This window comes from Orbicella faveolata, unplaced genomic scaffold (assembly GCF_042242905.1).
Source record: "Orbicella faveolata isolate gen_17 unplaced genomic scaffold, um_ofav_v1 contig_26, whole genome shotgun sequence".
NCBI lineage: Eukaryota > Metazoa > Cnidaria > Anthozoa > Scleractinia > Merulinidae > Orbicella > Orbicella faveolata.
The window spans coordinates 14730419-14743106 of NW_028301554.1; the positions used below are offsets into that span (position 1 = coordinate 14730419).

The following is a 12688-nucleotide window of genomic DNA, read 5'->3' on the forward strand; positions in this document are numbered from 1 at the left end:
TAACCCTACCTGTGAAATTTTGCTTGTAAACCCGGGCTATCTTTGACCCGCCTGCTAGGGTAACCCTAGCACTGGGGTACCCTACCCGGCTGCTTGTAAACAGGACCTAAAACGGACGAAGTCAATATTAGCTGTGGCACCAGTGCATTGAATGTATTTGCGATGTACATGCTTTTTAATGGCTTATTTTTTAATTTTCCTTTTAATAAGCGTTAAAGGCCGTAATGGACTTAGGAAATGGTTGAATGGAATCAATTGCAATCCAAAAGGGTGACGCACGTTCACAGTTAAACGCTTCAAAAATGTAAGTATGGTGACAAAGTAAATCTCTGTCTGTTTTAGAGTTTTCTTCAAATCCTCCAATATTTTTTGTATGAGGTTATTATGAGGTTGAGATTTCTATCGCGTGATAGTTGACGAGGGCGCAGCTCGAGTCAACCATTACGCATAGAAATTGAGAGCGAATAATCTAATTGTTTTAGTATTAATCTACTAATCGTTCAAAACTTTATCTAAATCCTCTACACAGACACTTCGAAAACGCCCGTCATTTTGTTAACAAGGGTACACTGCTACGTTACTCACTATTTATCACAGAATAGATAGTGAGTAGCGTAGCCAATCAGAGAACGGCATTCGCGATTCGTGACTCGCTAGTAGATTTCTACGAAAATCGTTTAGTAAATAATAGTTTACTGAGGCATTAAAACAAAGAAGGACGCACATCGTTCTGAAAGGTAGCGCCTGTCGGTTACCGTGGATAAAAAAAAATCAATTGATTGGTTGAAATAGACAAAGAACAAAGCAGGGGAATCTACGCTTTTCAAATTGAGGGTAGCGTGTAGGTGGCGAGTGGCCTTATCAGCTTAACAAATTCGGGGTGGCTGTTGCAAAAATTTATATTCCGTGCCACGCTACCTCTGAAATAAACTGACATTGGAACTTTCATAGCGTTTCTATTCTGAGTAAGCCAGACAGAATCAGTGTTTTGGTAGTTCTTGACGACGTAGAATGAGAAGCCAAAAGGTTCTTCGGTTGTCTGAGATATTTACCGCTTATTACATTGTGTTTTATTTCAGGTAAGATTCACGTTGAAGCTGTTTGGAAAGGGAGGCATGCTTGCATGCTTTAGAAACGCTTGACGATAAAAAGTATGTGACGAAAAAAGGATGAGAATTATTCTTGAAACGACAGGAATACAATAAAATCATGAATGAAAAAGAGTTGTTTGTATCGTTTTTATCAGTAATTAACAAATCTCTTTCTTCCTACTGCCATTATTTCTTTGGTTGGCCCTTTAACAGGGAGCTTTAGCAACGACGACGGCGACGCCGAAGACGACGCCTAGACAAAAATGAATTTATATTTTGCCAGCGAAATTCGAAATTGCCTGGATCTGTTCAGTACGCCAATGGCTCTAAAAACACGCTCATGCTAAATACACAATGACAGTGTTCAATTCCAAATAGAAATGCGAAAAATTAGTCGTCGTCGTTTGCGTTCCTCAAACTACGTAGAACTTGGTAATTTCACTCTTACCCTATTTAAGACAAAGTCTGCGATTTTCCCTACTCTATTTATGACATACATACATACATGCATACATACATAAACTTTACTTTGTTTCGGATTCAAAAGTAGCAAAAACCTCGATACCTAACCCTAAATCAGAGACCGCTGTTAAAGGCATTGGCTTTTGCTGATGTCAGCATCTATAATGATGAAAAAGTAGCTTCTTCTAAAAAGCATACCCAATTTAAGACTAGAGTGCAAAACCACACCCTATTTAAGAGGGAATGTCCACTAGGACCGAGCCATATCGAACATATGTGGCCCATGATGAAAAATCAAAATATTTCATATTCCTCCAAGAGATATGGTAAGCCTAGAAACGTGGTGGGTTTTTTTTCTTGAAATAGTTTTTAAACCCGCCAAAAAATTAAAAATTCGTTAGGGTCCCACGTCTGGTCAAAAACACGCAAAATTTAGGGACTAATACCTTATCATAAACTTCGCTCTGTTCAATCTGCATCACAATAACACTCCAGTTTGAGCCTGGAAACTTATTACTGAGGGGTTTACAAGTCTTTTGCGGCCAAGTACACTTCTGTGGGTTAATTCTCAAGGCCACGACGAGCCGCTTAAAATCACAATAATTCGCTTCCCCAAAATTCTTAATTATGCACACTTTTTCAATCGGCAAATTCGCTACCCGGTAAAACACCAAAACGCCTAAGATTCTGACATTTCGAAAGAAGAAATGTTAGTGGAAAACCTGGTATTAAAAATTAGTTTCGGGCTTTTCATCAGCGCTGAGTACTAACGCTCTCAAAATCGTGGTAATCACAACACTAACCTGCTAGAAACGAAAACAATAGGCAAGTGCCTGTGACCAGATAATCAAAAGGGACGTGAAAATGTCCTCTTGTATTTGATTTCCTCAGTATTTGGACTTTAACTATGGCAGAAAAGTCACGTTTAGCTCACCTTCTGTAAGATATTACGTTCAAATATTAAGTAGTGGCGTATTCAGAATCCTAGACGGTAACGGATAACTACTGCGACGCGTGGAGTTCGGCAAAGCACATCATCTTCTCGATGACATTCAACCAATGACTCCGGGATAATCCACCACATTCCTATCCCTTGTTCTCAAACAGCAATCCATAAAAGTAGTCAAGTCTTCCAGCGTCAGTCCCTTGCTCGCTGAAGCGAAAAGCTTATGTTCTGTACTCCTCGCTCATTCTGCAGGCTGAAATGTAAAGTATGGCTTCCGATATGGACTTTCTGTCACGTAATGGTCAATTGATAGGAATTTGTCACGCGATGCCAAAAACTGAATCGAAAGATTTAATAAGAGCATGGTGAGTAGCTGTAGGATATGGATTATATCACATCAGTCTTTTTTCCGTTTGAAATCATTGCATGGACTCAGAACTCCGGCGCTGAAACATGAGACCACAAAATAAAGGAAAAAGGAAGGACTCGAAATGTAAAGAAACAATTTGTAGCAAAAAGCGTGATATGCATTGAAATAGTCACGATTGCGGTGGAAAGTGAACTTGTTTAAAATGAATAAGCGCCCTTTTTGGTCCCTTGTTAAAATCATTGAAGGGGAAACTTCTGTGGACATTGTGTCGCAGATGAGATGCAATTAAACGTTATTGGGGCTGTATCGGGGCTAGTCCATTGTTTGACTTATTTGCATCGCCTATGATTGAATTGTGCGATATCTTTTCGTTAGACAACCATTCAATCGGTGCAGTTTTTGTGCGATTTCTGGGGCTGAGATATTTTGCGGGTCACGTTTGGCTTTCCGCTTGAAGGGAAAAACACACCCACGATTGATGCGGATTGAACAGAGCGAAGTTTGTAATAAGGTATTAGTCGTTACATTTTGCGTGTTTTTGACCAGATGTGGGACCCTAACGAATTTTTGATTTTTTGGCGGGTTTAAAAAAAAATTTCACGAAAAAAATCCCTCTGGAAGGAATATGAAATATTTTGATTTTTCGTCATGCGCCACGACTGGCGCTGCGTTCGTGGACCGTTCCCTCTTAATACCAAAATGGCCAAAATCGATACCCTATTTCTGACCAAAACGGCTAAAAATCCATATATCCTTTGGGGCTGCACATACCTATATAGCCCATAAGGGATTATCATGGAGGGAGGGGCGGGGGAGGTTAGAAAGTAAGAAAAAGCCAAAACAATCAAATGCAGACTTTTGGCTATTAAAGCGAGAGAGAACCTGAATTTCTGTTAGCAAACACGATCCAAGACTTCAAGGCATCACCCCCTTCAAACTACTTCAGAAAAAAAAATGTGAAAAGAGGAATTTCTTTAACCAACCTTATTGAAAACCCGCTTGACTGTCATCATTTCTTGTCATTAAAAATCCACAGGCATGAGGATTAAGGTGGCTGAACACAGTTTTTGATACCTGTGTTCATTCACCTTTTTCTCTAAAACCCTTGAACCCTCGGTCGCCAAAAATGGCAGCAAGCAAGTTAACAACACAAACTTTGGTTTTTTGATGGTTAGGCTGACATATGTGCCGTTGCCATGGCAACATGACTAAATATAAACAGGCCTTATAAAATCGGTTTTGTTGATTTATAGAATAGTCATCAGATTTTCTTTATAATTTGCATGCAACAATCTTTAACGATTCTCACAAGTCAACACCATTTTGCTAATAATTTAACAGAGATCTTTAATTATCCCTTGTTGAAGGTTTACCGGAATATCTAGAATTTTCTTTGTTAAAGTTCAATTATTTTGAATACTCCAGTTACTTATTTCCATAAGTATTTTCGTGCCAAATTTCGTGAAATTCTAATGAGTGGTTTTCGAGTAATAGGCGTATTTCCGAGAGTGCAATTTTCATTCAATCGCAAATTTTTGACTCAGTACGCATGCGCTGCATTTAACTGGGTTCTTTCGGTAACAAAGAAAAAGCTGAGAATTGCTGGGTTCTTTGCATCCTTACCTTTTCTAACATATCTTTCTAATAAAAGACTAAAGCCATCAATGCACTGGGTTCAATTATAGAGAAAAATAACGCAGATGGTGCAGGTGTTTAGTAAGTAAAATGATCGCTGTATTGACGGCATGTTTGTTTTTTTTGCAATCCTTGTGCGCGCGCTGAATTGCATCAGCAAAAGCGCGCGCGAAAACTGTGTTCGGCCACCTTACCTACGGTAACATACCCTGATTTTCGTCTAAAAGGTGCAGTGACCCCCGTGTTCTTACATTCAAACGATACAGCCGTCACCAAATACAAATTACACGAAGAGTTAGAAAAATCCCTGACACATGAATGCAGCATTTGAAAGAGTGGTCATCCTTCCCATTGACTTTAAACTGAAAATTTCATGATTTATTGAAAGCATCATTACACAATCCCGCCAATGCTGTAATGGATTGAATCTGGCTTAGTTTCGAATCGCTGAGAGCAGCCTGTGGCCATAACCAATGACAAAAGACAATGATCAAAGTTGAATAATCATCTCTTGCTAGTAGTGTTGATGGTGTCACCGTACTGTTGTTTTACTGATGGGAAAAGATAAAGTATTCTAAAATAATAATAATAATAATAATAATAATGATAATAATAATAATAATAATGGTCAAAGAGCTACAGAAGACCGTCCACCACCACCACCACCACCACCACCACCACCACCACCACCACCACCACCACCACCACCACCACCACCACCACCACCACCACCACCACCACCACCACCACCACCACCACCACCACCACCACCACCACCACCACCACCACCACCACCACCACCACCACCACCACCACCACCACCACCACCACCACCACCACCACCACCACCACCACCACCACCACCACCACCACCACCACCACCACCACCACCACCACCACCACCACCACCACCACCACCACCACCACCACCACCACCACCACCACCACCACCACCACCACCACCACCACCACCACCACCACCACCACCACCACCACCACCACCACCACCACCACCACCACCACCACCACCACCACCACCACCACCACCACCACCACCACCACCACCACCACCACCACCACCACCACCACCACCACCACCACCACCACCACCACCACCACCACCACCACCACCACCACCACCACCACCACCACCACCACCACCACCACCACCACCACCACCACCACCACCACCACCACCACCACCACCACCACCACCACCACCACCACCACCACCACCACCACCACCACCACCACCACCACCACCACCACCACCACCACCACCACCACCACCACCACCACCACCACCACCACCACCACCACCACCACCACCACCACCACCACCACCACCACCACCACCACCACCACCACCACCACCACCACCACCACCACCACCACCACCACCACCACCACCACCACCACCACCACCACCACCACCACCACCACCACCACCACCACCACCACCACCACCACCACCACCACCACCACCACCACCACCACCACCACCACCACCACCACCACCACCACCACCACCACCACCACCACCACCACCACCACCACCACCACCACCACCACCACCACCACCACCACCACCACCACCACCACCACCACCACCACCACCACCACCACCACCACCACCACCACCACCACCACCACCACCACCACCACCACCACCACCACCACCACCACCACCACCACCACCACCACCACCACCACCACCACCACCACCACCACCACCACCACCACCACCACCACCACCACCACCACCACCACCACCACCACCACCACCACCACCACCACCACCACCACCACCACCACCACCACCACCACCACTTTTATCATTTACAACCCTAGCAAGCCGTTATGTACACTGTATCTCAACCAGTGTCTCAGCTAGAGTTCGCTCCATGGAGGAAACCAAGAGCTTTAGAGCTACTTATATATTTTACACTGCACGGTACACCAAACGGATGGTTTTTTGTGCGAAATTAAAATATTTAATCACCCGTAATTTTCAGCTCGAAATGTACACTAAACACATTATGTGTCTTTTGGAGTGGGGTGGGGGAGGGAAATTAATCAAATGAAAGTTAACTAGCCAGTGAGTACAACCTAAGTTAAAAAACTAGTTCAAATCTTAGGTTTAGGTTAGTCTATGTAAGTGAACAGCAAGAAATCGACTGGCTATGATACGGAATAGATATTTCTCAAATTATTAATAATTCATCAACTTTACACACAGGCAATCATGAACATGACGGTGTTTGGATATATGATCTTAATTTGCATAAATTTTTACTATTTTATTTCTCGGTTTTCTCCTTAGTTTTAGTTTCGATTGAGAAGATATATCAAACACTCAAGAAAGTGTTTGACCACATTTCCAAACACAGTCTTTCGTGATTGATACTTTACTTCAAAGATCAGATTCGTTGAGTGCCCCTGGAGTGTGTCTACAAAGGTTGTTGAAACACAGCTGAAAACATTCATAAAATTTGAAGAATTCGCAGCGGCTGTGCTAACACGAGTCGTAAGCGCGTGTTTCCACAACTATTTCAATTTTCTGTGAGAGTAGATTCTGACAATGCTTATTATTACGTTGAGTTACGAGGCTACTAAGGCATAGAAGACAATATTGCCTGATAACTCAATAAGAAGAATTGTATCGAAACTCTCGAATACTTCTTTTACATTGTTTTGAATGTTAAACGTTAGAAAATATTCTTTAATAGTTATTCTGGGAGCTGTCTGTTTGTCTACCTTGCTCAAACCACTCGATCTGTCAATGGAAACAATATTATTTTTTCGCTTTCATATTTGCGTTTTATTAGATATAGGTGCAAGGTGTGATTTCAAACAGAACATGGTGCTTTGTTCATTGGGACAAATATTAGTTTAACAAGTTTCCTCCGGTAGAAATAGCAATATCTACCGGGGCATTTGTTTGTTCATGATTGAATTTCTTGAGTTCCGTTATGTTGACATGCATAGTACAGAATGCTTAAATAGCGTATGGTGCAGCGCAGTATTTCACCGTGCTTCTTTGGAAACAAAGTGACCATGGCTTTTAAACTGATCTTCGTCTTCGCAGTTATCGCGGTTTTTGCTGTTGATGCCCTGAAACTGAGCAAGTGTGGTATATAAGCCTTTTTCCTACTTTTGTTAAACGTTTATATCTAAGCTTCCGCAAATTCATAAAATTCATACCAAAGTGATAATTTTGTAATAGGATCGACGAAGTACTGCTTAGTTTTTTTATTTTTTAAGTACTAAATGTAAAAAAAAGAAACCTAAATTAGTTTTGGTATTATTGCACTGAGGTTTCATTGTTAAATATGTTTAAAAGCTCTGTTCAGTCCAACTTAATTTGGTCCAAAACATCCAACGATGTTTCATACGACTCATTCTGATGGTCAGAAACGTATCGTTATAACTCTAAAACATACCTTGATTTTGTAGAACAACACTCGACATATAATAGGAACCTAGTAGAAAGTGAAGACTGCCGACTATGACAAAGATGGAAATAATTTGTCACCATGTTAATGATGTAAACTGACAAAGTAACCAGGACTGAGTCCCTGAGGGAGGGGACTGCCATATAAAGAGGATAGGGGTGCTCGTCGGAATTTTGAAAAGAACCCTTTAGAGGTTCCAAGATCCTCTTTCTTGGGCGTGGCTTGAATTTTTTTTCACCCCTAAGAGTCACCAATTCTAAGACAACACATTATCTCCTGTCATACTTGTTTCGGCTCAATATCCTAAAAGGTAGCGCGAAAGCACCCGCTGTGGGTCTTTAAAGGCTGAACTCCCTAAGAGGTATTAACACCGCTTTTTAACCCCTAAAAGGTACGACGAGCACCCCCCCGTCCTTTTATATGGGAGTCACCCTCTCGGGGGGGTCTCTTTATCCGTGGTACTAGAAAATTAGGCTTTGTTGGTTAAAGCTCTGAGGTAAGATAAAAAAAGTGTAGCTACAACACGTGCATCTTCACCTATTTTCTAGCTAAAACCAACCAATGTGGGTTATTTATCAAGCGTGATGTCATGTAAAATTGGTAGAGTATTCACCAACTGTGTAGATTGGCTCGAGGTCCGTTCAGTAAAGACCTAGGACTGATAACAATAGTTATTCAAAGGCCTAGTCCCATGTTCATTAAAAAGTCAGTTTGTCTTCTCTTTATAGGCGGATCTAAAGCAAGCTGGATCAAACGTGTTGCTTTTGAAAAAGGGAAAGCCACGGTCCAATATGAAATCAAACAGATGAATCAGTTCAATCCGAACAAATATGTACTTACTTACGGCAAGAATGGGAGAGTAACGAGCGAGTAAGCACGTGTTGATGGTGAATTCCGATCTGAGCCTGCTATTCAGTTATTTAGATCTCTTGTGAACGAAGAAACGAACGGACAAACGGAACGAAGGAATGAATAATGAAGGAAGAAACGAACGAACGAACGAACGAAAAAAAGTAAAAAGATTGCTAAGATAAAAATACTCATTTTCGAAGTATTAAAATTGTCTAGAATTTACAAATTGAATTAACTAAAATCTAAAACTAAAATACTTTTTGAATCGAAAAAATTAATGATCCCGCAATTTTATAACAGTCTCTAAAATGGAGGAAGTCAATATTAGCTGTGGCACCAGTGCATTGAATGTATTTGTGATGTACATGCTTCTTAATGGCTTATTTTTTTTCTGCCTTTTAATAAGGGTTAAAGGATGTAAAGGACTCAGTAAATGGTTGAGTGGAATTAATTGCAATCAAAAAGGGCAGCGCAAGCTCACATTTAAAGGAAATAATCGCCTCCAAAATGTAAGTGTGGTAACAAAATCGATCTCTGTCTGTTTTTAGAGTTTTCTTCAAATCCTCCAGTATTTTTTGTATTAAGCAATTAGATTATGAGCTTCTGATTTCTATCGCGTGATAGTTTACGAGAGTGCAGCTCGAGTCAACTATTACGCATAGAAATTGAGAGCGAATAATCTAATTGTTTTGGTAGAAATCTACTAGTCGTTCAAAACTTTATCTAAATCCTCTTCACAGACACTTCGAAAACGCCAGGAAGCGGCGTCATTTTGTTAACAAGGGCACACTGCTACGTTACTCACTATCTAATCTATTACAGAATAGATAGTGGGTAGCTAGCCAGTCAGAGAACGACATTTGTGATAGAACGCTAGTAGATTTCTACTAAAATCGTTTCGTAAATAATAGTTTACCGACGTATTAAAACAAAGAAGAGGACGCACACCCTTCTGAAAGGTAGCACCTGTCAGTTACCGTGGTTAAAAAAAAAGAATCATTATTTGCTTGGTTGAAATAGACAAAGAACAAAGCAGGGGGTACTACGTCGCTTTTTTAAATTGAGGGTAGGGTGAAGATGGCGAAGGGCTCAACAGATTAACAGATTCGGGAGGAGGTCAAAGGAAACAAGGAGCCAACAATGAAAGAATAACTTTTAGACTAGCCGAGGGTGCTTGATTTAATTGCATTTGCAGGTGTTTAATATATCTTTGTTGTATTTAGAGATGGCGTAGCGTGACGGGGAGGGGGGAGGGGGGAGGGGGGGCGTGGCTCCTGCAAAAATCTATATTCCGTGCCACTCTACCTCTGAAATAAACTGACAATTGGAACATTCATAGCGTTTCTATTCTGAGTAAGCCAGACGGAATCGGGTTTTTTTCACGATGGTAATTTCTTGACGACGTAGAATGAGAAGCCAAAAGGTTCTTCGGTTGTTTGAGATATTTACCGCTTATTGTATTATGTTTTATTTCAGGTAAGATTCACGTTGAAGCTGTTTGGAAAGGGAGGCATGCTTGTATGCATTAAAAACGCTTGACAATAAAAAGTATGTGACGAGAAAAGGATGAGAAGTATTCTTGAAACGAGAGGAAGACAATAAAATCGTGAATGAAAAAGAATTGTTTGTGTCGTTTTTATCAGTCGTTAACAAATCTCTTTCTTCCTACTGCCATTATTTCTTTGGTTGGCCCTTTAATAGGGAGCTTTAGCAACGACGAAGCCTGGTCAAAATGGATTTATATTTTACCAGCAAAATTAGCAATTGTCAAGATCTGTTCAGTACGCCAATGGCTCTAAAAACGTGCTCAGGCTAAATACGCAATGACAACGTTTAATTCCAAACGGAAATACGAAAAATTAGTCGTCGTCGTTCGCTTTCCTCAAACTACGTAGAACTTGGTCATTTCACCCTTACCTTATTTAATACCAAACTCTGTGATTTTTCCTACTCTATTTATGACATACATACATATACGCACACATACACGCATACATACTAGTACATATATAAACTTTATTTTGCTTCAGGCTCAAAAGTAGCAAAACATTCGATACCTTTTTAAGACCTAAATCCTAAATCAGAGACCCCTGTTAAAGGCATTGTTAAGGGCTCTCGTTGATGTCAGTATCGATGACGATGATGAAAAAGTAGCTTATTTAAAAAAAAAACATACCCAATTCAAGACTAGGGTGCAAAACCACACACTATTTAATACCAAAATGGCCAAAATTGATGCCTTTTTCTGACCAAAACGACTAAATTTTCCATACCCTTTGGGGCCGCACATACCTTTATCGCCCATATAAGGGATTACCCCCCCCCCCCCGGGAGAGGTTAGAAGGTAAGAAAAAGCCAAAACAATCAAATGCAGGCTAGTAAAGCGCGAGAGAACCTGAATTTCTGTTAGCAAACACCATGCAAGACTTCAAGGCATCATCCCCGCCAAACTACTTTAGAAACAAAAATGTGAAAAGAGAAATTTCTTTAACCAACCTTATTGAAAACCCGCTCGACTGTCATAATTTGTTGTCATTAAAAATCCACAGGCATGGGGATTAATTACGCGATTTTCGTCCAAAAGGAGCTGTGACCCCCGTGTTCTTATATTCAAACGATACATCCGTCATCAAATACGAATTACATGAAGAGTTAGGAAACCCCTGAAACAAATACGCAGCATTTGAAAGAGTGGTTATTCTTCCCATTGACGTTAAACTGAACATTTAATGATTTATTGTAAGCACCATTGAGCGATACACAGGTTTTGAAGCCATTTGACTGCTCAGAAACTGCTGGTATCTCCGCACGCTGGGAAAGATGGCTGCGAGCTTTTGAGTTGCTTGCAACGGGAAAAGATGTCAAAAATGTCGACCAGAAGAAGGCGCTACTGCTGCATACAGCTGGATTAGATGTTCAAGACATGTATTTTACGTTAGAAGAGGAAGGAGGGTCGGATAACTATCGGAAAGCGACGGCGACCTTGAATAAATATTTCAAACCGCAAGCAAATGCTCCATATGAAAGGCTTTGTTTTCGTGAAAGTAGTCAACTGGCCAACGAAACCGTCGAACAGTTCGTGACCAGATTGAGACAGAAAGCCAAAACATGTGAATTCGGAGATGCAAACGCTGTGGGGAAGCAAATTCGTGACCAAGTGATTAATAAGTGTTTGTCACACGAACTTCGTCGAAAGTTACTTCAGACGGGTCAAGCCTTGACTCTGCAACGGTTGAGAGAAATTGCCCGTGCTATGGAAGAATCTGAGAAACAGGCCTGTTCGATCGAAGGAGTAAGCAATGCGAGTAACGAGGTTAATAGTGTGGGTGGAAAGGTGGATCACAAAGAAGATGCGAGCACAAGGAATGTTAAATGCTTTTGTTGTGGAAATGTGGGACACAAAGCTAACGATCACCGATGCCCAGCTAAAGGGAAACAGTGCAGGAAATGTAATGGGACAGGACATTTTGAGGCTGTATGTAAAACAAAGAGGAAGCAAAATAGTGGCCGAGGCCGAGGAGCTGGAGGAATGCGTAGGGCAGGCAATAGAAGAAGTAGTGGTGGACACCATCATATAAGGCAAATAGAAGGCGAAGATCAGCAGAGTGATGGCTGTGAGTGTGCATTTGGCATATCAGATGATTCAAATGTTTCAAATGATGGCACAATTCCCGTGAAAATAGGAGGTTTGCCTGTAACCATGATTATTGATTCTGGTGCTAGTTGCAATGTCATTGGTCGTAATGTGTGGGAATCTTTGAAAGCCAATAAGGTTAAATGTGTGTCGAGCAAGGCTTCCAAGAAGTTGTATTCATATGGTGGTAATCAGCCACCACAAGTTGCTGGCACATTTACTGCAGAAGTTTCTGTTGGAGAG

At 41.4% G+C, this 12688-nt stretch overlaps 1 protein-coding gene across 1 annotated transcript; it reads left to right on the forward strand.

The window, feature by feature from the left end:
* The first annotated feature begins 7498 nt into the window (after positions 1-7498).
* LOC110062299 (uncharacterized) lies at positions 7499-10432 on the forward strand. Its single transcript, XM_020769170.2, has 4 exons — positions 7499-7637; positions 8688-8829; positions 9218-9320; positions 10288-10432. Exons 1-4 carry the CDS (start codon positions 7514-7516, stop codon positions 10348-10350), a joined length of 432 nt encoding a protein of 143 aa, XP_020624829.2. The 5' UTR covers positions 7499-7513; the 3' UTR covers positions 10351-10432.
* Positions 10433-12688: the final 2256 nt, after the last annotated feature.

Excerpts from the sequence above, each read along its gene's own strand:
- LOC110062299 (XM_020769170.2), top strand. The coding sequence starts at position 7,514 with ATGGTGCAGCGCAGTATTTCACCGTGCTTCTTTGGAAACAAAGTGACC. Across the intron at positions 8,830-9,217 it reads AATGGGAGAGTAACGAGCGA|GGTTAAAGGATGTAAAGGAC; the intron begins GTAAGCACGTGT and ends CCTTTTAATAAG. Across the intron at positions 9,321-10,287 it reads GAAATAATCGCCTCCAAAAT|GTAAGATTCACGTTGAAGCT; the intron begins GTAAGTGTGGTA and ends GTTTTATTTCAG.